This window comes from Pagrus major, chromosome 13 (assembly GCF_040436345.1).
Source record: "Pagrus major chromosome 13, Pma_NU_1.0".
NCBI classification, from domain to species: Eukaryota; Metazoa; Chordata; class Actinopteri; order Spariformes; family Sparidae; genus Pagrus; species Pagrus major.
In genome coordinates this window covers 1,321,624-1,345,735 of record NC_133227.1, presented here as the reverse complement: position 1 = coordinate 1,345,735, position 24,112 = coordinate 1,321,624, and the positions used below count along the sequence as shown (strand labels likewise).

At 40.4% G+C, this 24,112-nt stretch overlaps 2 protein-coding genes across 2 annotated transcripts; both read right to left on the bottom strand.

Moving 5' to 3' along the window:
- Positions 1 to 466: 466 nt before the first annotated feature.
- Positions 467 to 11,747, bottom strand: rps6ka4 (ribosomal protein S6 kinase, polypeptide 4). The gene is made up of 18 exons (XM_073479224.1): positions 10,785 to 11,747; positions 9,803 to 9,874; positions 9,294 to 9,361; positions 9,014 to 9,164; positions 8,712 to 8,827; positions 7,763 to 7,870; positions 7,593 to 7,673; positions 7,088 to 7,191; positions 6,712 to 6,862; positions 6,451 to 6,612; positions 6,109 to 6,234; positions 5,302 to 5,435; positions 5,072 to 5,165; positions 4,792 to 4,962; positions 3,548 to 3,739; positions 3,304 to 3,463; positions 2,955 to 3,118; positions 467 to 2,864 (listed from the first exon to the last, which is right to left on the bottom strand). Exons 1-18 carry the CDS (start codon positions 10,870 to 10,872, stop codon positions 2,652 to 2,654), a joined length of 2,355 nt encoding a protein of 784 aa, XP_073335325.1. The 5' UTR covers positions 10,873 to 11,747; the 3' UTR covers positions 467 to 2,651.
- A 1,163-nt stretch (positions 11,748 to 12,910) lies between these two features.
- On the bottom strand, positions 12,911 to 21,134 carry stip1 (stress-induced phosphoprotein 1). The gene is made up of 14 exons (XM_073479584.1): positions 21,013 to 21,134; positions 18,465 to 18,674; positions 18,225 to 18,366; positions 17,720 to 17,861; positions 17,317 to 17,482; positions 17,094 to 17,220; positions 15,979 to 16,081; positions 15,498 to 15,618; positions 15,261 to 15,357; positions 15,037 to 15,161; positions 14,892 to 14,928; positions 14,678 to 14,781; positions 13,594 to 13,766; positions 12,911 to 13,497 (listed from the first exon to the last, which is right to left on the bottom strand). Exons 1-14 carry the CDS (start codon positions 21,019 to 21,021, stop codon positions 13,425 to 13,427), a joined length of 1,629 nt encoding a protein of 542 aa, XP_073335685.1. The 5' UTR covers positions 21,022 to 21,134; the 3' UTR covers positions 12,911 to 13,424.
- Between the last annotated feature and the right edge of the window lie 2,978 nt (positions 21,135 to 24,112).

Genomic DNA, 24,112 nt, shown 5'->3' with positions numbered 1-24,112 from the left:
ACCCTAATTTGTCCTGTCTTTTTTGTGGAGTTAGCTCAGACTGCAGAGAGGTTTATAAACCTAAAAAACTCTGTGAACTTTGCTGATTGTGGCAACTGTCCTATTGTAAACAGATGCTAAAAAAGTATGGGGGATTAGGATATTAAGACATTTTGGGTTTATGAATGGCATCACAATTTAGGAGACAAACTGATGTTAATCTGTGGTTAAAGGGCTCATCCTGGCAGTATGACCATCGTTAAAGGAGGAGCTGACTGATTCTGACTATGCATGCAGCTGGAATGGCTTTTGTCAAATGGAAAGGTTATTAAACTCTCTGTACAATTTGTATTTGCAGTTAGTACCAACAATTCAAAGTCTCACCATCTGTATGAATTGATCTCAGTGTTGTTAAGTGCTGACAATACTCCAACGAACGAGCATTCACGGAACAATTACAACACTCAAAAGACAAAACACACAACAATCTATTTAAAAGTAATGTTTATTTTGCACCGACCAAAAAATCTTGGTGCAAAAGATAAATTCCCAGTTACGACATCAGTGACAGTGCATCTCAGCAAAATAGTAATGCTCAAAAACAAAAGAGAAGAAAATGTCATTTACTACAACAAAAGAATATCAACACCAATAAAAGCACAGTTTCTTAAGTAAAAATTGCAATGTTCAAACACAAACGACCAGTTACCTTTAAAAAGACAAAGGCGGCAAACAACAAGAAAATAATACAGTAACTTGCAAAAAAAAAAAATGCTTCATCTGGTACAGAAACATCGCTATAACCAACCTCCCAGCGCTTCTCATGCTCTCTCACACTCACACACATACACACACAATGTTGGTACACAACAAGCGCCAATGTAATCATCAATCCCATTACCACAGCATTAAAATCAATTACATGTAATAAATATCAGTGAAAGCACCTTTAAAGCTGAAATGTGTTTAATTGATCAACTGACTGTGCAACATGTAAAAAAAAAAAAAAAAGAGAAAGTCCAATAAAAACATGATCAGGAGACTAATATACCAATAAAACAGTTGTCAGATCTTTAAATCATTACATCTTTTTTGCTCTAAATCAAGGATGAGTATATACACACCATGTCGCCCAGGTTGGTCTCTCACAGAACCATAATAATGTCATTAAGTGTCTCATTCTGTAACATAATTTGAACTGCAAAGCCATACAATATTTTTAAACCACAGCTGTAAAAAGACATATCTGGGTGACCCTTTCACCCCAAGCTGAGCTTAACTGAGGGGCGACAATATTTCACTGTATCAAATCAGATTGTATCTGTGATAGCCGCTATGGCGCTGGTTTGACAGGGCAACAGAAAAAAACCCTGGCTGTAATACCCTTTTAAAATTCACAAGCCCACAACGATTCTCATGCTCAATCACCAAAATGAGTTTTGATCTAATCTTAGTGCAAGCACTCAGGCTGCACTTTGTAGCGTAAAAACATTCTGGGTGACCTTTCCTAATGAGCCCGAGATACCAAAATATAGAAAAAGTTCTTACAGTTAATCATCACAACAGATTAGCATGCTAGAGATTTTCAGACCGGCACAATAATGCGAGTATGCAGTAAGTATGACGAGCAAATCACACTCTTAATGACTGCGTCTTCATCAGTTTTTACAGGTGCTACTGTCGGACACTGTATGTCGAGACAAGCTCTGGTTGGATGACAAAATACTTTATCAGAGCCGTCGATCGAGACATGCACTCCATGTTGTGTTCAATGGGAGCTGTGGAGTTGGTAGTGTGATGGAGGTGTGGTGCCCTTTGGAATGACGGTTAAAACTGTCTGCATCCAATAGATTTTAACAACAGCATCATCCCTCCTCTGCAGTCTCAAAGGTTTTTACGTATCACAAGAATTTTCCTCTGTGCTCAGTCCTTCCAGCAATTTGCTTTTACCATTTGATCATGTACATTTACATTCTCTGCAAAAAGTGCAAACACCTACATTTTTTTTTGCTCAAGCTACACAATTGAGAAAAACAAGAAATTTTAAGTTTTGGGTGCCCACATGTGACACAGCACTCGTGGCCAAACGTTGGGGGTCGTTTTTTTCCCACCAATCATAACATGTGGCAAATAACTCGTACAATCAAACTGTTAGGACCGCTAATTTCTGGAAGGACTATTCATTTGCTATGTGCAAATTTGTCTGTATTCACAACGGCTTGATCGATGTATTTACTGCTGTGCTGTATATATGGCTTCTGCTCATTTATGGCTCCTTTTTCCCTTTATCCCTATATAGCCAGGCACTGTTTCTTACCCACAGTGAAAATAGGTAAATATCTCATTTTAGTGTGTCGTATCACCACAATATGGTGGGAGAATACTGAATAAGTACAAATGTTTCTCAAGGCCACAGATTTCTGTACATCTAGACCTTCTACTCTAAGAAAATACATGTTTGGTTCGGGGAGAATACGGCATGATGAATGAAGTTATGTTAAAAAGTGGAATTCCATTTTGTATTTAAAACTAAAGACTAACTTAAACCAGCCTTTTGGTTTGTCAGTATGTTTTTTTTTGGATCTTGGTGACCCCATCATCACTGGAGGACATCATGTTGGCAGTATAAGCACATACCACTTCCTTCTGTTCTCTCTCCCCTTCACTTTAGGCTAGCTCTTCTTCGGGGTCACAGTCTGCTTTGGCAGTGCTTTGGATGCTGTTGCAGAGGCAGAGGAGGAAGTGGAAGAAGAGGAGGAGGAAGAGGATGAGCTCCAGCGGGTCTCTACGCCTGTGCTTGTCATCTTCAGCTTTCGTCGTTTTGCGAGGGGAGCGTTGTCGACACTTTTCAGAAAGAAGCCCTCTCTCTTACCGCGGTTGAAAGCCTGATGAGGGAGGAAGGATGACACACATTAAGTACATTTTAAATCTACTCAAAGAGCCTTGCGATAATTGGTGCACGATTCCGGTTTTACCTTGTAAGTGGCGTTGACGTAGGTGCGAACAGTAGGCCCACTAGACTCGAGCACATCTGGTGTGCACAAAGGAGTGGTGGACATGGATGCTCCGCCCTGCAGCCAGCTGTTCTCTTTCAGATCAGAGAGTTTGAGACGCCTCTCAGGATCCACCGTCAGCAGGCCTAAAATCATAGAGACACAACAGACAAAACAAGTTATACAAAGACAAAACAAGCTGACTTGCAAAGAGGTGGTGTCGAAAAAACTTCACCTCCGTCACATTCTCCAACAGGTCAGACACAAATTAAGCATTTATAACTTTATGTAACGTGGCCCTACAGCAAACAGCAAATGTGTGACTAAAAACCTTTAACAAGCTCTTTGGCATCCTCCGATACACCCTTCCATGCCTCCCCCTCCAATGAGAAATCGCCCTCTTTAATCTTCTGCATGATGTCAGCGGCATATGATGAGGTCATCCCACGCTGCTCGCTCTGAAACGGCACCTGGCCTGACAGCATGGTGTACTGATGAAAGCACACAGAGAGAGGCATTAGTACTTCACTTAGCCTCACTGATGGCTTAGATTAACGGTTTTAGGTTAAAATTACCAGGATGACCCCGAGACTCCAGAGGTCGCAGGCTTTGTCGTATCCTGCACTTTCAAAGAGTTCAGGTGCAGCGTACTGCAGCGTGAAGCAGGGAGTCTGCAGGGGGGCGCTGCCTGCAGGGCAGAGGCGGGCAAATCCAAAGTCTATTACTTTCAGCACCGAGTCCTCCCCCTCATCTGCAAACAGTACGTTCTGTAAAGGAAACGCATAAAATCCACCATTATACTCTCTTCTTTGTCTTTAGTTTCAGGGCTCTGTTTCCTGACAGCAGAAGGATGACTAAATACTACAAGTTGATTTTTCTAACATTGATATATGCTTTCCCTGTGTGCACATGTGGTGTAAATGTGGGAGTAGAGGTCAAACAGATGGGAGATTCATTCAAATGAGGCACTACAAAATTTGTTGTTGACATTTTGGTGAGAATTAGATTAGATGCCAGAGGACGACAGTTATTTCCACATCACTCATCTCACTGTGATTCATCATCTGGTGATTCTGTCAATAAGCTCAATACTTAAGAAGAAATGCACAGGAGTTGTGGAGTAATGCAGATAAACAGTTGTAATCAAACACCGTCCAGCCAGCAAATATGTTCAGATTGGCATCAAAAATAAAAGTTTATGCAATTACGACGTCGTCTCAGTAAAACACTGTGCAGAACTGAAAGTTAATGGACGATTCTTACCACTATCTGTCATTCACAGCTGCTTTATACTGTATGAAAGCCTTCTCCTTCAGTTAATTAAATCCCACAGCCATCTGAAGACGGCAGGATATGTGTGCGATAAATCTGCAGCGTTCATTTTGAGAAGTACCGTGCCACGGCAGAGAGGCATTATGCGCGTGCTGTCCACTGTTTACCTCGATTAAATCATGTGCAAATGATGCTGGTTGTTTAAAACTCTGTATTCGGTTAGTTACAATGAGCTATCCTCGGGGCACACAGGACACATGCAGCTCACAGTGGAGAAACACTGAGACAATTAAAACTTAGCTCTGCTCTTGTTCCTGCTGATTTTATTTCCTACCACATTACTCAGGCCAGTAACATGCAATGTCCTCCTAATTTCAAATTCCTAACTTCTCTCTGGCAAATTTTAATTATTGAAGCGCATTTTTAATAAGATGTGATACAGTAGAATAATGGCTGTAATAATGTTGGACTGATTTATCATATTAACTTTTTTAATGACAGACTGTATTCTTTCGGGGATAAATTAAGTCATCAAAGCGGAGCCCACCTCTGGCTTGAGGTCTCTGTGCACGACTCCAGCCTCGTGCATGAAGCTGACAGCTGAGACCAGGCTCTGTAACAGCTGACTGGCCTCCGCCTCACCAAAGAGTTTCTTCCTCTTGATCCTCTCCAGCAACTCCCCGCCTCGCAGGAGCTCCATCACTAAATATGTGTGATACTGACAGAGACACACATGTGCAGAGAGGAGCAATGGATACAAAGTATATACAGTATATTCATCGTCTCTTGTGTTAATGTTATGTCAGTCTTTACACTTCCATTTTTACCTGATCTGTGTAGACTTCATGCAGCTTGACGATGTTTGGGTGAGCCTCACATTGCCGCAAAGCAGCGATCTCCCTCTGGGTGTTTGCCTCCATCCTAACAGTCAAAAGACACATTCAACATCAACAATAACCTTCTCAGACTTATGTCATCAGATGACGGTGATAATGTAAAGGCACACAAACCAAAAGCGATGACAAAGACGCCATTGCAGCATCGCATCTCCACTTACCTGCGGCTGACGATCTTGACGGCGTAATCGTGGTTACTCTGCTTGTGTCGGCACTTCCTGCACACAGAGAAACTACCCTCACCCAGGGGTGGCCCACTGAAGCACAGATCATAGTGCTGAAAAAACTGGGACTCCTGAACAAAGAAGAGATGGTATGAGTCATATTGAGCTGTTAAGGGATTTGTGTGTTTGTTTTTTTCCCCCGATGTAACAGGACGTGGCTTCCAGGTAGTGTAAAAAGGATCTGCATTAATATTTATGCCCCTCAGAAGGGTTTGCTATAAAGAAACATATTTAGATTTATGTAGATACAATCTATTATCATAAATAGGATGTGGGGTTTCATTTGATATAACAAGCTGTGATACATATAGCTTATATATAGCTTTACACTGGAGCTTTAACAATTAGTCCGTTAATCAAAAAAAAATTAGTTGCCAACTATTTTGATAATCTATTCATGGTTTCAGTCATTTTTCAAGCAAAAATCAGTACATAGTCTACTGATAATTGTAATATCAGTATTGCCTAGCCATGAGAAAATATGACAAACATGCTTTGAACTATGGTGAACCAACTTTGGTTAATAAACTAGGCAACATAAACTAGTTTTTCTTCTCTTCTGCCTTCCTGTCTGTCCTAATTAACACATACGGCTGGTTTACATTTGTCTAGATTACAGAAGGGCTTCAAATAAAGATATGCTGGTTTTGCAAAACTGCTTCTGTGCCATGTTGTCAAGAAAAATATATAATACTTGAATTATTTATAAGCTAACCCAAAAATGGCTTAATCCAAGATCCGTACCTCTAACATTGCACTGCGTTGGACAGAGGCAGAACCGGGTCGATCAGCTCCGATCTGGGAGTCTACAAAGTCTCCCATGACTGCGTTCTTATTGAACAGGATAGAAGGAGCAATAAAGGAGTAACCCTAAAATGACATAGAAGTAATGTTACATATATGATGAGGTAGTACACTCTTTAATAGAGAGAAAGAGAAAAAGAGAGTGCAGAATCAAACACAAAATCAAACATCGTGAAAAAACACAGAACAAAACATCTGTATTAATATTTTCAGATGGTGGTTATAGGTATGTTATTCGACTTATCCAGCTCCAGGGACAAGTTTGAGACAGCAATGGCTAACCTTGAACAGACGTCCAGTGCTTGGGGGCGTGCTCGCTGGAGAGTAGACGGGATCCATCCCGGTGAACTCTTCTGCAAAGTTCCCCACATCAAGTTCACCCCTTAACTCGGGCTTGAACGGACTTGGCACCTTCTTCTGTGCTAGATCAGCCCAGTTGAGGCCCTGTTAGGAAACAAAAAGCACAAAGACGGGGAGAGTTATGCGAAGAGGGAAATTGGGAAGTGAGATATTTGAGTGATTGGCAGTTTAGGTGAGTAGGACCTTGAAGAAGGAATGTGCTTTGATGTCTTCAGACCCTCGTGGTCCAGAGCCCAGCCTCCTGTGGGGATCTTTCACTAACAGCTTCCTCAGCAGGTCCTGAGCAGTGGGTCCAATCATAGAGGGGAATGGTGGATCACAGCGCAAAATACGTCTGATGGATCAGGTGGAAAAAATGGTCACAGAAATAAAAACAACCCCTCACAAGATTCTGAATGACAAAATCCTAGTATCCGAGTAGCAAAACTATGGCACTGCAGTTTGTGCTACATGAATAAATAAGAAAATGTACCCTCAACACACTGACTCAGATCATTTTTATGACTTTGAAAATAAGAAAGAGTTGATTTAATGTTAGAACTGGAGACTCAGCACTCACTTTGACACTTCACTCTGGGAGTTCCTCTCTCCCTCCAAGGTAAAAGGAGATGCTCCCGTCAGAAGCTCAAACATCAAGATCCCAAGGCTCCACCAATCTACCGACTAAGGGAGAAAGCAAAGAGAACAAAACATGAGCAGATAAGGCACTGCATGTGTATTTACTTAGAGGCTGTTTGTTATGATACTGAATGCCTTCCATAACCAAAAATGTCAGTCTTACATTTGATCTAAAACATGGTACATCAGCACATACAGTGTTATTCATAAAAACATGTTCTACGTGCTCTGCATCAGCACCACAGTTACCCAAAGTCATGAGACTTACAGCACTTTGCCTATAATTTTTTAACTATAATTTTAGTCACAATGGATGTCCCTGTCATCCTGAAGCATCTGAATGTAAAAAGATGATTTTCATATGCAACCTCTTAAAATCTTTAACATTAGCAAAATGATATGCCCTCTAAAGACCAGTGCTTGTTGCCTTACTGTTATTTATTTACCTTTCCATGCCCTGTTTTCCCCCTGATGATTTCAGGTGCCATGTACTCAATGGTGCCACAGAAAGAGTAGGTTCTTTCCTTCTGTAATGAGGAGAAAGATGAAGTCTTAAACCATGAAAACAAATCTTACATGAACAAAATATTGTGACTTGGGTATCACGTAAACGTACCTCCTCTTCCAGAAACTCCTTGCTGAGCCCAAAATCTGTCAGTACTATATGGCCTTCGCTGTCTAGAAGAATGTTTTCCAATTTGATATCTCGGTACACGATCCCAAGCTGTGTAAAAACACAGGGAAAAATTACCAGTTACATTAATTGTCAGTGTAGAAATCTGTGAACAAGATGGCACGCAGTAAACACGGAAGAACATGGACTATTTTCTATATTCCAATTGATTCGTCATCACATTTATTTTCCAACCTCCTTCGGTACTTCTAATCATTTAAACTCAATGTAAACAACTGCCTAGACAGCAACACAAACTGAAATGAAGCTCTTAATTGCAACAACACCGTGGTAAATTAGTTATTTGATGCTATTCAAGGGAAGTTACAGACCACTGCTAATGAATAAAAACATCTGGTGCGTAAACAACCTTTAAAATGCACACGGTCTACCGTCCTACCACACAGAGTCTTGTGCACATCCTTTAAAATAAATAAGGATCCTTCAATGCCACTGTGGCTTTAGACGCTCGAGTTTTGGGGGGAAATGTGCAGTACTTGTGAAATTTTATTAGGTAACCGCTGGGTAACTTTAGCGAGCAAGTGAGTATTTCAGGCAGCAAAGTAAAAGGCCAAAGGGGACTTCCTTCTTGCAGTAATAGGCCCATTGATTTAACCAAGGAGTTGGTGGCACTCGAAACAGAGGTAATGGGCCGCCAAATATAGCACCAGGTGGCCAGAAACAAGACTCTAAGGGGATGCTAATGTTGCTGTGTGACTGTGTCTTTGTGTAATTAGGCAACTGATTTGCCAACACATCAGCCACAACAATAAATATAAGTCAATATGTTAGTGCTGGGTCTCCATAAGATTGCCTTGTCATTCTTCTGCCTCCTATTATCCAAGGTCGATAAATGTAGCTTGATGTTAGAGTTTGAAGGAGTGAAACCCACCTTGTGCAGGTGCTCCAGAGCCAGGATTATTTCCCCAATATAAATCCGCACCGCTTCCTCAGGAAAGTGATCCCGCTGGTACAAATGAGTAAACATCTCCCCGCCGCTCACATAGTCTGCACTCACACACAGACAAATACACAGGGGGCTTGAATAGACGTAATACAAATATTACACAAATACACATTATGTACAAAATGCCAACAAACAGACGCACAGTAATAGACATAAACAAGAGAACATCTATTCAGCACTTCATGACGAGAGTTCGCCGTGTTTAGTCGTATTGTCCCATCACTCACCCAGGATGAGATGAAGTTTGCTCTGCGTCTGAAAGGCATAGTGGAGCGTGACCAGGAAGGGAGACTGGCGGATGTGTTCCAGCACCTGCCTCTCAGTGCGAGTATGTTCTGTCGTCTTTGCCTTTTGAACAATAGCTGCTTTCTTTAACACCTAGAGTAATGATCAAAATAAAGTTAGCTCAAGTTTTTGACTAATTGTTATTTTCCAGCACCAGGAAAATGTAAAAAAAAAATCCTGAACAGAATTGTTTAATTACATGTTTCAGACTAATAGTCTCACCTTCATGGCATACAGCTGGCCCACATCATGACCGCTGTTCTTCCTGACCAAAAACACTTTTCCATAAGCTAGAGAAAGAAAAACAAACATTTCACCCAGACATTCAAATTACTCAGTACAACAGTCAGATTTTACTGTGAAAAAACATCCTTGCACACTAAATTTAATAAGGTGTTGTTTTGTTGATGAAAGCAGCCTCTCAGAATTCTCACAGGTATTCATTATGGATGAGATCTAATAACAGACAGAGACGTCCACAGCATATGGTCTACCTTCTAAACATTCAGATAGTACTCGTGCTGCTGATCTGCAACTCCCCAATCAGGATATGAACGTAAAGAAATACTTGACTACAGCATTCAAGCCCTCGGAGACACTTTCTCTAACAGGCTATGAAAATTAATTATAAACACTAAGCCCACGAGATATTTAACCATGGCAGGAAAACTCAAGTTTTTCTATAACTGTATCTGTAATTAATGTGTTTCATGCTTCAAGTAGAGACTTACCTCCAGTGCCCAAGACTTTGAGCAGCTCAAAGTTCTCCATGCCGACCCTCTCAGTGTGACCTGTGAGGTTAGCTGGTGGCAGAAGGAAAAAAACACAGTCATGACATACGGTAAGTATGCGCTTTTTCTGTACCCTGCAAACACAGACATTTTGGTTTTAAGAGGACGGGCGGACACATTTAAATAATGCATCAGCATGTCTTAAAACACTTTGAAAGATCCCAGATGTTAATTGTGAGCCCATAAATTCAGCCGAACCAATAAACTGTGTTTATTCAAAAAACTGTAATAACAAAGTTGTAATTGTAGAGCTTTTTACAAGCATATTTACAATAAAAGCCATATATCTTATATAAATATGTATTAAATTATTAATGTCAATCTTTTGCATCTTATAAGAAAGCTGCTCGCTGCACCAATATAGATTTAAATGCTGTTGCACTTCAATAAATGACACAGTGAGTATAGTAATCCATTTCTCCTGTGACAGCATATGAAAAACACGCAGTGACACCACTGATTATGGTATGGCCAGATGTGCAACTGACCTGAGGCAGTTCTCTGCTTTATCTAATCCTGTGTGAGATTTATATATAGATTTATGCTGTGAGTTATATCCTGTGCATAAACTATAAGGCAACAATGGGTCCTTTACTCTTTGGTCCAGAGCCCAGAACAAGTGATCCAAATTCATTGACAGTGAACACCGCACAACACAGCAACATCATAGAGGTGAGAGTAAAAAGGACCTTATTATGACGCATGTTGACGTTTTGTGTGTGTGTTGAACTTTTTGAACGTGAAACACCTGCATATTTACATTTCATTAAGAATAATGTGTCGATTGATCTTGGGGTCCTCACTGTCAGATTCAACTCTTTCACAAATAATAACGGTATTAAATACAGTATACAGGGGTCTCTATTGTTCTGTTATGCAGTGTTTACAACATGTGTGATTACAAACAACATAATTGACTTACCATTGGTGATTTGATGCTTGACGGTACAGGCCTTTTCATTTGTTTTTGCATCGGAGTCATCACTACTATCAGATGCGTCCCCAGGCATAACTTAAAGAAAAGTAGACTATATCCTATAACTTCTTGACTGATGAATTGGGCAGCTAAATGTTTTAGTAACTACAAGATGTTATACTAAACGGGTAGCGAATACAAAAAGAAATCTATTGCAGCTGCATTGTGACGAATGCAAGATTATCGGAATGACCGGCCAGCTGTGTTTTCCAGACAATACTGCTGTCCTAGCGTTAATCCCCATGCGTTTGACATCCTGGTGTTTCGCATCATTTATCTCATGTGATTGGCCGAAATCAATCACATATCACAGACGTGAATCTATTCAGATTACGGCTGTTTACTAGCTGCTGTTCGCTTAATTCACTATTAGTTAGCAACGACACAGACCATCAGCTCTAAGTAACGGTGAATGTTAGTTATAGCGAAGTTCAAGTGGCTAACGTTAGCATTAGCCGCTCAACAGTCATTATTCATAAGTTCGCTGGCGTAATTCAGTAATAACGATAACGCTAGTTTTACGTAAGCGTCTGGTGAAAATAACGCGTTACTAGACAGTGAGTAATCACCTACAGCGTTAATTAGTTGGCACAACTGCAACAATGACAAGACGTGTTACCTAGCTTGCTGGAATGGCAGTAGTAAATTGGTAAACTAGCAGCTAGCTAGCGAATTGCTGCAGCTGCCCGTCAAAGTTTGAACGCTAGCTAGCGCTAATGTTTAGTTAGCTATGTTAACTGCCCTTATATATGTCGGCTATCAGACCATGTTGGAGAGCCCAGTGTGGGTAGTCCCTTGTCTTCTTTCTCTCCACTAGAGCCACGTTAATAACTCGCCCATTCTGAAAATATTCACACCTAACTTTGTGTTTTTTGTTAGCGGCAAGCTAACTGCTAATTCCAGGATGCTTTCGACACAACCTGGGCGACGGTCAGTCACGTGAACTCTCGGAGTGGGCGGGGCTACATTGCTGGAGATCTCAGAGGACCTGGCTGGTTGAGATCCTGTTTCAATCACAGTGGTTCATTTAAAAAGAAACCTCTTTCCACAAGTATGATATATTGTAGATACGTAGGCATACATTTCTTCAACATATACAATTGTATCATTTAAAAACATGAATGTCCAAATGAAATATGTGGTCTAGGGCAATACATCTATGGCCTGAAGTAGAACCAGAGCTTAGCAGGGCCTCAGAGACCTCAGCACCTTATAGATTTGTTAAAAGGTGCAGCTGACAAGCACATTATGTGTCTGTATATTTACACTTGTCATAGTTGAAATGTGTTATTGTTGTTATAAACCTTTGTGACACAAGGGATAATGTAAATCCACATGCCTACAATCTGGAGATAGATACTTGCCATAATATACTTCTAATGTTGAAGATGGTATTTTATGTGTTTGGCATATTAACACAGACGAGCATGGATATTTACACGTTTGTATGCAGAATCTCTCAATTTTACTGGTGCACTATTAAATCTTTGTGTAAAAAGATTACTGCTAGTATACTACTGCATTGAGTCGGTACCTACATTGTTGGTCTTGTGGTACAAAAAGCCCCCACTGATCCTTAAAATACATTAAAAATTCTAACACTAAACTGCACCATTTATATAACACAAATTTGATAAGTTTCTTTAATTCTATATACAGAACGGAGGAGAAAAGGGGTTTATTTTTGATACCTAAACTAAAGTCCTGTACCAAAGCTAGCTTGACTTATAGCTACAAATTGCACAAACGTCACTACAGGGCAAGTTGTCTCGGAGTTTTCCGGGGAAAATCGTCAAACATTTTTTAGCTCCTAGACCTATAAAAAATAAGATGCACACACGCCCCCACCCCGAGACATTTCTGCTCTCACGGGTTTGACAGCTTTTGTATCAGCTTCTTAAACCTCTACACACCGTTTCTCAAACAAATGCTTTTGGATGAGTACAAAAATAATACCCAACATTTACAATCTGCACCTGGACGGCTGGTAGATAGGACAGATTCAGCTATCCACCTGAGGTGAGGGAGATGACCAAAAGAGAGGAAGCACTGAGGAAAACAAACTAGACAGCTCAACTTTAAAGCACCATGTTTAGTCAGGCCTTAAAGAGGACAACATGTTAAACAAGGCTGACAATTTCAATTTCAATTTCTGATCTACAGTACATTACAATCTTGATTTTGAGTGGAGAAATTCTTCTTTTTTATAGGAGACATATAGGTATATGTGAATTGCCTTCGGTTGGATTTCCCCTTTAAAACACTGAGCGTGCTGGTGCACTGAACTGTGCTGTTTATTTCAAGATGTATTTCAGCATCTGTACACATGAATCCAGTTTTTCAGATGACGTTTTCTGGAGTCCTGACGTTGTGATGACACACAAGATGCTTTGTTAAATACAATGTAAAAGTTGTGAAACTGATTTTTAAAAAAACAGAACATACACACAAAGTCTCAGTGAGACTAAGGACAATATAATTTTGAATTTGAAGGCAAGAAAAGAGAGTGTAATATTTTGGAGGGAATTTGCACATTGTTCCACGGTTGTCTTGGAGTTTCCTCACACATCTGGATCTTGGTTGTTGTCAACGAATGGCTATCAGTCCGACATCAATGAGTTTCTGAATCTTCTGAGCAATAACTGGATTCTTTAAGTGGCTGAGGATCAAACAGAAAAAATAACCATTAATTATCGTTATCAATCATTAAATTCTTCTCGCAGAGAGAGAGTGACACTAAACTGGGCCAACTTACTCGCTAAGCGCCTGAGGGTCCTTCTGCATTTGCTCAAGGATCATGCGCATGGCTGGGTCACTCATAATCTGCTGCACCTCGGGATCAGACATGGCTCTTTTCTTCACTTCCTCAGGACTGTCATTCCTCGTGGCCTGGCTGACCATACAGCGCTGCATGCCTTCTGTGGCTTCCTACAGATGGAGAAGACAAATAACGAAAAAGAAAATTAAGTCCTAAAACACCAACAACAGAGACTATTTAAAAATGTCATACTTTTATCAAACAAACATTTCTTTAGACTTATAATTGTATGTCTATGTAAAATTACCTTGCTTGGTTTTATAACTGTTGTAGCATGAATATGGTTGTATATGCATGTAGATAGCCACAAGGAACTGTAGTTAATAAAGTTGATCTACTTTATTTATAAAAACTGTGTCAGCTCTATGATGCTCGTGACCGCGCTACCCTAAAGAACCACTGCAATGAATAGGCCATTTGTTTGCATTCATATCATCGTCTCTCGCTTATGCAGACCTTGGTAACACAAACATATAGAAGGTAAAGACACTGTTTTTTGCAAGAACCAACACAAACATCTTCTTCTATTCCAGGGTCCGCGGAAGTGAAGACCCACTGGATTAACTGTATGAAAACAACAACTGGAAACCTTTAAGGCTGTGCGTGCTGACCATTTTACTTCAGACTGCTTTCTCAACGAGGGCCGGCAAAGTAAAAAGCAGGATGTACTTTAAAACTCAAGCGTGGAGTTCAGTCTTCAAAGCTATACGTTTTGCCGATGCTGGAAGTTACAGTTTACTCTGCAGGTTGACCGGTTGAATTTAATATTAGCACGTCCGATGGCTAATGTGGCTTGTGTCTGTTGTAGCTCGCTTGAGTAATGTTGGAGTATTTAGTATTACAGGACAGTGAAGACAAATTGTGTGACTGTTAAGCCTTGTACAGCCTGGAACAGTTGATTCTTACTGGAATTTGTAATATCATGTAAACACTAGCATTCTTCCACACCTTCCTAAAATCTCTTATTCAAGGCCTTGAAATTTCATGATATTTCTGAACCGTGCAGTAACCTGTAAAATACCTTTGAAGAAGAGTCAAGCTCCAGCGCCTTCTGGTACGCATCCATAGCTTTTGAAAAATCTTTCATGGCCTCCAAGGCAGCTCCTTTGCGCGTGTAGCCTTTAACTGTGGACAGATTTATTTAAATTAGATGTAAAATCAAGACCACTACTAAAGTTCGGTAATAATTAATACATTTCAATTAAACAATAATAAATACAAAGTTTCCAACTCACTGAAGGAGGGCTCAAGTGTGATGCACTCTTCACAATCCTGCGAAGGAAAACACATAGAAAAGATTATAATTAGGTTATTTTTAAAAGTCACTTTTTTGATTCAGTAAACTGACTCACAGAAATGCTTAATAAGGATGTATTGTACCTTCAGAGCAAGTGGAAACTCCAACAGCTTTGTGTAGCAGGCAGCTCTGTTACTGAAGAGTTTAGCATCTTGGGGGTTTCTCTTGATAGCCTCGCTGTAATGTTTCATGGCTAAGGGGTAGTCTCCTGTGGGAAGGAAAAGACGATATCATCTTCATACAAGTTCATAAAAGATGACTCCAAGGACAATCATCAACTAACAAGCATTACAAATTTTGTGCGTACCTTTCTGGAAGGCGTCGTTGCCCTTGCTTTTCTCTTCCAAGGCTAATTCGGGGTTGATGTAGGCTATTTTCTCCTGCTCCTTCAATATCTTCTCTGCCTGTGGAATCAATTACAGTATCAAGCTATAAGTGATGGGGCCACTTATGTTTTTGTTCCCTGTACAAATGCAGGACTGACAAAACTTTAGCTAACTTAAAAAGTTAGAATCATTAAGAAAAAGATCTGCTTGCACTCCACCTGTTGACACTTTTTCAGTACGTCAGGAGTACGATGCTCTGTCAAACTCTTGTTGAAGTACTGAGTCGCTTCTTTGTATTTCTCCTGCTTGAAGTATGAGTTGCCAATCCTTGCCAAGGCCCTATGAAAAGAGAAGGACGAAGACAAACACATCATTACAACACAATGAAATGATCTGACATCTGCTCTCAAACAAAAGTCTCAAATTGAACAGAGAGGGAATTTGGGTTCTAATTCAACATCACTGTGTCATCTTTGGGAAGTCATAGCTCAACTCTGCCACCAGGTGGTTCTTGTATAACACAATTTCTCTTGTCAATGTGGTTTTCCATCCAGAAAAAAAAAATTCTGTGGCCTTAAAATGGACAAAATACCAGTTCTGTCCTCTTGATTGAGGAGAAGAGTGTGAGTAGATTCACTCAAGTAAAGACATGAATGAATGAATGAATGAATGAATGCAAATACTTCTTATCAAACTCACTTTGCTATTTGTCTGTAGTCTTCCCGGTTTTCTCTGCCAACATCAATGGCCTTCTCACACAGCTCTCGGCATTTCTCAAAGTCTCCCTTCTCGAAGTACACAGCTGAGGGGATAACACAAAACCGTACACATTCACATTTTCAAGCATAGATTAAAAGTCATAAACATGTCAGTTTTCATCTCTAAATGAACTGAGTCGAACTGGAACAAAAAACGAAAACTTTGGCTATATTGAACAAATCAACACAACACAATGCATGTAGAGTGAATGTGCAGTGAGGCGTGTCTTTTCAGTGGCTACACCTGCAGTGCATGTATAGTATAGGGCTGTGTAAGTCAAAGGTCAAAACAAGAGATCTGTTTTTTGGGACTGTGTTGAAGTTTCTTAGCAATGATCTCTCTGATCACTTATCCTTTTTTCCCCTCCATTTACTCCTAATCATTTCCCTGTCATCAGTCTGCTATTTTAGTCTCTGTCAGCTATTTTCAAATGGCGCAGGTGAAAGGAAACAATAAAAAATAGCCTAGTGGAACTCTCAAAACCAAACCAGCTGTCATTTACTGTATACAGAAGTTTGATTTCACAAAATATAGACACTTTATGATCAATATCTGTGCAAAAGGGATGTGCACACCTCGCATAGAAAATATAAATAGACGGCTGGTTCTATTTTTACGTTTGTACCATGAATCTCTGTGGCACACGCACCACTTACGCCCTGCTCTCAAACCTGGTGTAGATGGTCCCATTGATTATAGTGGAAGCTTAGTGTTGCAGCAGCCACTCCGCGAGTGATCCTAATATGTTACGTGGTCAATGTAGTCTCTCTGCGAGACTAATGACTCATTATTTCAGTGCATTCCATATTTCTGAGTGAGTAAAAAAACAAATCGCATTTAAAAAGATGTGTTGTTGGTAATCACATATTATTCCACCAAGGAGGATTGAGTTGTGGTGGTTGATCAAGTAGTCGGATCTCTAACCAATCTCAACCCTGATTGATTCTATATTTGAGAAGTTCTGGATCTTATTTGTTTGTTTTAATCACTTTATGGGTAAATCAGATGAAATGTTTAAGTCTGGCATTTGTTTTCCAACATGTGACAATGCATACCTGCTTGATTAGATATATACGTCATGTTGGTGGGATCATGTTTGACTGCCTCTTCATAATGTTTCAGTGCTGCTTCAAAGTCCTTGTTCTTATACGCAGAGTTCCCCATTTCTTTTTCCTTCAAGGCCTGTTAAAAAAAAGGGAAATAAGAGGATTAAAAAACTTAATCTGACAAAATGGCTGAGGACTCATTGAAAGTGGAAAGCAGGATGAAGTGACATACCTTTCTCTTGTTTTCTGGAAGGTCTTCCTCTTTGGGAGGAGGTGGCTGAGTCTCTTTGGGTTTGGGGGGAGGAGGGGGAGTGGGCTCCTCTTCTTCTTCCACCTCGGAGAGGTTCAGTCCCAGCAGTACAGACAGTGTGGTCATCACTCTGGGATCCTGCAGCTTCCTATGAGAACAGTCAGATAAACAAATGCATTTCTAATGCTACAGTACTCAGGGCTACAGCACGCTTTCCAAATTAACTTTACATTTTTTATTCTGATTTATTCAAATGTTTTGGTTTTGGCCCTTTTTCACTATTATGCATGCAAAGTAACTATCTACTACTTTATCTATTCTGCTAAAAGACGTAATTTCTTTGTCTTAAATCAGGGCATGTTGTTAACACTTAAAATATACATACGTGCCCAGCTCTGAGGGTTTGTTCCTGAGCTGCTCCAGCAGTTCTCTGTAGCCGGGCTCTGACAACAGCTCACGGGTCCGAGAGTCACTCTCCAGCTTCTGATACAAGTTGGGCATGGCGAAGGGGTTCATCATTGATTTCTCTGGTGAAGCAAAAAAATCATTTTTGTTAGCGTCATTTCTATGATCACAAACAAACTTTCAGGAGGCCCACCCATCATGCACTGCTCTAGGATTAAATTCACCAGCGCTTCTTCTATTCTCTAACCTGAACTACTTGCGCATTGTCAAGATGAATCACAACACTCAAACCCCAAGTGGGCTGCCTACTCTCCTTTTGAAAACTTGAGCACTCACAATGTGAGTTTACTTTAGTGATCCTGTCAGCATCCATCTCTAAATCCTCTCTACTCGTGTAGGAGGGAAAAGTGACTCACACTATATTCACATTGTAATTCCACATTTTCTGTAGAATAAAAAGACACCACAATGTCCACAGTACATACCTGCAAGTCGGGCCTCAATGTTCTGTAAGCCCTCCTTTAGCTGCTGATTACTCGGCTCTTGCCGGAGTCCCTCGTGGTAAGTTGTTTTAGCGTCCTCCAATCGGCCAAGAAACTCCAAAGCTGCAGCTTTGCGGGAGTAACCCTGATTGATCAAAATTGAAAGAGTGTAAAATGACCCTCTCAATTTTAATCCCTATATATCTGGTCAACTGAATAACAGCAGAACAAATGATATCTCACCTTGCCCCAGTCAGGCTTGATCTTGATGGTCTGACATGCATCCTGGAGGGCATTCTCATAGTTGCCTTTCTTGGCGTAGGCAGCAGAGCGGTTGCTGAACAGGACATGGTTTGAAGGGTCAAGGGCCAAAGCTTCGGTGTAGCAGCGAACAGCCTCATCGATGTTCCCCGCACTCAGTGCCTTGTTTCCCTGGTCTTTCAATGCTGAAACCTGTGAGGCAGGAAGATACAATCAAACTAAGCATTAAGAGAAACATTCCCAATACTGCAGCTCTCCTGCTCTAACTTCTATAACACAATCCCCAATATAGATCAGACTACTGAAAAGACATCTTACACAGCTGCCCCTGACAGAACTACTTAGCTCAACCACTCAGCTGTTCATGTCAGACAGGTGCAGCAGTGGTGCAGACACAGAGATGTGTTTATTTTGTCAAGGCGCATTCACAGTCTTCCAGGGGCAATCTATTCTGTAAGCCTGGTGGTTAGCTTATAGCCTCACAGGAAGATGGATCAAATCTGCCAAAGATGACCCCATTTTCTAAAATATCAGTTCTGGTGTTGGTAGCTTGGCCTAGACTGAGAGACAGTTTGAACAACAACTGCATGAAGACGTAAGCGTGGTTAACAGGACTATTTAGCTGAAGCCCAGTTCAGGCTTGCAGAGGGAAAGCATAATGACGATGCTAGCGGGGCTGTAGAGAATGAAAATTAAGTGTGCACAGATTGTTATCAAACACCACTTGTCCCTTGTTGGTTGACTGATGTGGTTTGACAAGTTATCAGGCTGCATATTTACACTATGAGCCAGAATCAAGTTAACACCGAGCAGAGAGAAGTTACACTCGGTTTTAAAAGGAGGCTCTCTAGCCGTTCTGGCCTAATGTGATGACACTAAACGTGCATTAACAATCATCCTGGGCTAAGAACAAGGTCTGTTGACTGGTGTGGCTTTCACTCCACAGTCCTTCAAACATCTAAAAAGGCAGAAAAGAGCTAAGCCCTGCAACACTGTAGACTGGGATGTTTTTGACTAGTACAAGTAAAAATAAGTATAAAAAAAAAGTTGTGAAGGTAAAAAGAAAAAGTTAATGATTCTCGTCCAAGTCTTGTATATTTTATAATTGTTTACTTATTCATTAGATCAGTCGCAACTAAATCAGTGACATTAGTCAAACAATATGGTCCAAAGCCTTGTGAGCAGCTTCCTACTTAGAAAACCAGGGCTGTACTCAATAACATTAAGGAAAACACACAAATAAATATGTAATAGCTCTAAAAAACAACAGGATTGACAAGTATTAATCTTAGTGGGGCCTGGTTGTGGTTGATGATGATGATGATGACATGGTCTTTTGCATCAGGAAATCCAAGCACACCTCTTTCAGCCATAAAGAATAAAAACACATTATCAAAGACACACATTTAAAAAAATAAAATGGAGCCTGTCTTGACATTGAAGTGTTGAGTTCATCACAGCATCAGCACCTCTTCTGACCCACACCAACTTTAGCTTGGTAGGTTTAGTGGCGCTGCCAGGTGAGTTAGGTTGAGGGGTCGGAGTAGGCATGAAAATTATATTGTGTTTAAAAAAAATAAGGAGGGGGTTATTTGATCAAAACTAACAAATCACGTGAAATATCTGAAATGGCAAACTGCAGCTCGCTGCAGAGGAAGCGGCAATTGACGACAAACTGCGGCTGTAGCCATGACAGCGGCACCGTGTGCATCTAGAACGATCCTCCGGTGTGAGTGCGGTGCTGAGGCCGAGCCTAAAATACTCCCGCAGCATGTGCTACACGCCGACTGTCGCAGTTGCAGCTGGCCGATCTTCTGACACAATATTATAGTATATACAAATCGATTTGCGGCTTTACTACAGCTTTTTTTTTTTGTGTCCGTCACCTTATAAATGATAGCGTTCACACTGTGAGCTAATGGTAACTTAGCTGTTGAACGGCGATATGCTAATTTAGGAGTTACTTAAGGGTATCTTACCGGTAATTTGCTAAGGGTTTACGAGCTGCTCGGATACTTTGATCCACTAACAAGAGCTGCAGCGATGGCAAACCTTACTGTGATATTTTCAATGACAAAGCAACTGTGGCATAATTAACGCCAAGTCATGAAATGTTACGTTAGCTTAACAGTTAGGTTAGCTAACCTTGTGGTGAGCCTCAACCCTGCACAAATGAACAACCAGTTAACCTAGCTAAGTTTGCACTTTTCTGAATATCATTTAGCTAAACTTCACGCTCGCTTTGTCGAGAATATCTTGTGTTGGGTCACACCATCAAGCCCAGTCTGACAACAACAGCCGAACAGCTACAACACATTACTACCGGAATGAGGCTAAACTGACAAGCTAGCTAACGTTAGCTTTTAGCAAACAGTGAAGTCTCAGGGTAAAGACTAGCTTAACTACACCAACCTCGAAATTATTGTCATAAAGAGACTTCAAATTAAGGTTACTCAGAGACGTACAGCAGTATAGCTAAAATACGCAGGCGTCAGAATAATTTGTATGAAGATAGTTGCAGGACACTCACTTTCTCCATGGTGCAAGCATGAGGTTCCTTCCAGAAACTACTGCGGACTAGCGCCTCCCACTGAACAACATGCAGGTTGCCAGTTTGTGATGTAGAAATCCCGTAATCAGCGTGCAGATTTGCGTGCTGCCAGTGAGGGTTTTCTGGGGTACAATTTATAGCCCGCTAAATGAAACTTCCAGAAGACGACAGACAAACCCAGGAAGTGTTACAAGATGAGTCACGCTCCCCGAGCTGTGCGGAGCTAATTATTACTTAATAAGACACAACCATGAATAATCTCTTAAAGGAAAATAAGGGCCCCAGAAGAGTGTTTGAAGCTAGAAAGGTGGCAGGGTCCGCCAAATACAACCAAAGTAGTATGAAATTGTGTTGTCCTTTAAGGTCAGTTTGTTTATTCAGTCATGAAAATGACGAGTTTTTTTTAATTTAGTTTGTTTTGGCATAAAAAAAGTCAATGAAAATGTTTCACTTCTCATTAAAATGTCTTCCCCCCAACCTTTAATTAGTTCATGAGTAAAACCTGTAGATTGTACAGTGGATGGGCTATTATGGGAACATATTGTGTCATATGATGGCATCATACGGTGCCATCATTAATAAACAGTCATTATTTATTTGCCATCATTAAATTACATAATATGATATTCAAGAAGGTCACTTAAAATGAGGTGCAGCTATCCCCTGAGGATAACAGTCAGGTGTCCCATTGTTTTTACTACCATAACTGTTGGTGGTCTTTGGCGTTTGTCTCTCTCATTGACAGTCTCTGAACACTTAAACCCCATGTAGACAGTCTCCTGATCAAAATCTCAGTGTCATTAAACCAAAGTCACATCAGACTGTGTGTGATCATACACAGTACATCTGGGGCGTTAATAATTGTGTTTAATTTACTGATGATCCAGCATTTACAGAAGTGGTAACCACATGTACTCTTCTGTCACCTTGATTTCGCCCCACCAGCAGTTTTTATGGAGGACTGAAACTGCCAAAATCAAAAGTAAATGAATAAATAAATACAGAAACTAATAGGTAAATAAATATGTGTAAAAGTGTATAAATTAATAAATAAATGGAAATTAAATGGGAAAGTAAATAAATAGTTGAATTAATACAAAGGTGATTAAGTAAAGACACAAATTAAAGCAGAATAATCAATTTATGTCACATTTTATAAAATAATGTCTACATTTATTGTCTTATTTGGATAAATAGTATAAATATATTGATTTTGACAGATTTTGAGGGGCCTGTACCATCCCTATCTTACATAAAGTCATTATAACTGCAAGATGCTGCACATCAGAACAATTTTTTTTAAGTATTATCTCCTTTTGGCAAACATTGTATAAACAAACCCCATAATAATATCATATTTGTAAGTATTTAAAGAGTAACTCCATCAATTTTACACATATAAGTGTGTTTACAGGTCTTGGTGAGTACCACTGCATATGTGAAAAAAGTAGTATGAAGCCTTTTCTGTCTCCAGAGGAAGCTGCATGTAATGTATTAGAAAGTATTGTGGGCTATGTAGGAGCCAGGTTTTGGAAAGTAAGAACAGATGTTATAAACGAGGCGATATCTGATTCTGCTATATTGACTTTGATCATTTATTTTTAAACAGCTCATAATGAGTCCTACAGTGTTATAGGGTTGCACAGCAGACCAGTGGACTGCTTTTCATAACCCAGGGTCTACATTACCCAAAATGCAACTGAGCCACTGAGTTACATCACTGGAGGAAATCTTTAAGATTGCATGCAGCTTCCTCTGATCCCACAAAAGGCTTTATGCTACTTTTTTCATATATGCAGTAGTACTCCCCAAGACCTGTAAACACACTTCAGTGTGTAAAATTGGTGGTGCGACAGCAGTTGTGACTCAATAACTGAATACTTGGTTTTGGACTCCAGAGCCGAGAAGAAAGAAGTTCAGAGGGCACCAAGGGTAAGTTGGAACAGTGAGTCATGTTTCTCACCTTGAATAAAGTCAACAACACAAATTGTTTGCTGATCTATACAGTTGTTTCTCAGAGGCTGAGCTGTAGTGGAAGACATCCTGAATAGACCATTCATGCTGCTGTTGCCATGGATGCAAAGACCGAGGAAGCACAAGACAGAGAAGCCATGTGTGTGTCAAGATCAAAGAGACTCTGAGCGAGGATGTGACACAGACTCGCTGAGGCTGAAAGTAGCCCCAGGCTGTGTGCCAAACGAAGGGCAGAGCTGCTAGGTGTGTAGCCTCTGCCCTCGTCTTTCTTTATAGACTCTCCAGCAAGATGTCCCTATCTCTCTTCCTTTTATTTCGTCCCATCCCATGAGGAGTCAAGTGGGCTCCACATGCGAGCGGAGCATTGCAGCCAAACCAGGGCTGTATCAGATGAGATGAAGCTCACAGCATGTTCCTGTCTCCTCTACAGATTTTTAGTACACTCAAGTTCTTTGATCAGGATTTAGTTGCAGAAGGGAATTATTGTGGCTTGGAGGATCCCATCAGAGATGAGCGAGAGGACTGACGTGCGTATCCAGAACTGAAATCAAAAAGTCTAAAAGCCCTTCTGGTGTTGGCCTGTTGTTTATTTCTATCCCGTTCTTCCTTCTCCATTTTAAGAGCGCAGAGGTTAGCACAATGTTGACACACTAATATACACAAACACACTCAAAGTCTTTCACTTCCCATTCTGTCTTTTTGTCTGTGCCTGAGTTCAACTCTTAATTACTGCTACTCTATAAACGCTCCTTTACAACCTCATCCATTGCATTGAGATGGCAATTACAACTTTTAAAAGCCTGGTCTTGTTTTTGCAGTCTTAGGTTCATTAATATCCCTCTTTCATTGTCATACGTAGATGTAAATGCCTCAACTATTATGGTATTGACAATATTTTCCAATGTGAAAAGTGCAACTTAGCTTTGATCCTTGGACAAATCACTAGGCGTCACCATATTTTACCTTTATTTTCACATTAACATTTTTCAAATTGCAAATTATATATTTCAGAATGCTATATAATGTGACTTTATAATTGCCAGTTCAGGTAAAATAACCAGTTGGCTCTGTGTGGTGAGTTTTGTTTTTTTTTCTCCATGCAAGA

Excerpts from the sequence above, each read along its gene's own strand:
- rps6ka4 (XM_073479224.1), bottom strand. The coding sequence starts at position 10,872 with ATGCCTGGGGACGCATCTGATAGTAGTGATGACTCCGATGCAAAAACA. Across the intron at positions 6,863-7,087 it reads TCCCAGAGTGAAGTGTCAAA|ACGTATTTTGCGCTGTGATC; the intron begins GTGAGTGCTGAG and ends CTGATCCATCAG. Across the intron at positions 5,166-5,301 it reads GTCAAGATCGTCAGCCGCAG|GATGGAGGCAAACACCCAGA; the intron begins GTAAGTGGAGAT and ends TTTGACTGTTAG.
- stip1 (XM_073479584.1), bottom strand. Across the intron at positions 15,619-15,978 it reads GACTACAGACAAATAGCAAA|GGCCTTGGCAAGGATTGGCA; the intron begins GTGAGTTTGATA and ends CTCTTTTCATAG. Across the intron at positions 15,358-15,497 it reads TACTGAAAAAGTGTCAACAG|GCAGAGAAGATATTGAAGGA; the intron begins GTGGAGTGCAAG and ends TTGATTCCACAG.